At 60.4% G+C, this 255-nt stretch overlaps 1 protein-coding gene across 3 annotated transcripts in view; it reads right to left on the bottom strand.

Annotated features, from left to right (window-relative positions):
- Positions 1–255, bottom strand: part of MED24 (mediator complex subunit 24) — a 20826-nt gene that overhangs the window by 11337 nt on the left and 9234 nt on the right. For all 3 annotated transcript variants that reach the window (XM_009642548.2, XM_035897958.1, XM_035897959.1), the window contains one exon: positions 129–215. In XM_009642548.2, the coding sequence (XP_009640843.1) occupies positions 129–215 (87 nt within the window). The remainder of the gene's footprint in view (positions 1–128; positions 216–255) is intronic.

The following is a 255-nucleotide window of genomic DNA, read 5'->3' as shown; positions in this document are numbered from 1 at the left end:
CCCCCCCCTGCGGGCCAGCCAGGGGCATCACAGCTGGTCCTTTAGGCTCCCCCCCCCCGGCAAGAAGGGCAGCAAGGCGAGATGCTCCCACCCCCACTTGGTTACCCAGACTGTTGAGGGAGCTGTACCGTTTGGCAATCAGGTTGGTCATGTTGGCCTCTGAAAGCAGCCCCTGCTTGCTGCACTCCTGCAGGAGCAGATTCATGCAGTTGCAGCTGAAAGAGAGAGGAGAGCATTAGCCTGAGGGACAGCATT

Source organism: Egretta garzetta, unplaced genomic scaffold (genome assembly GCF_000687185.1).
Source record: "Egretta garzetta isolate BGI_Z169 unplaced genomic scaffold, ASM68718v1 scaffold867, whole genome shotgun sequence".
Classification (NCBI taxonomy): domain Eukaryota; kingdom Metazoa; phylum Chordata; class Aves; order Pelecaniformes; family Ardeidae; genus Egretta; species Egretta garzetta.
Note: the sequence above shows the minus strand (reverse complement) of the source record. Positions and strands in the feature narration are given on the sequence as shown.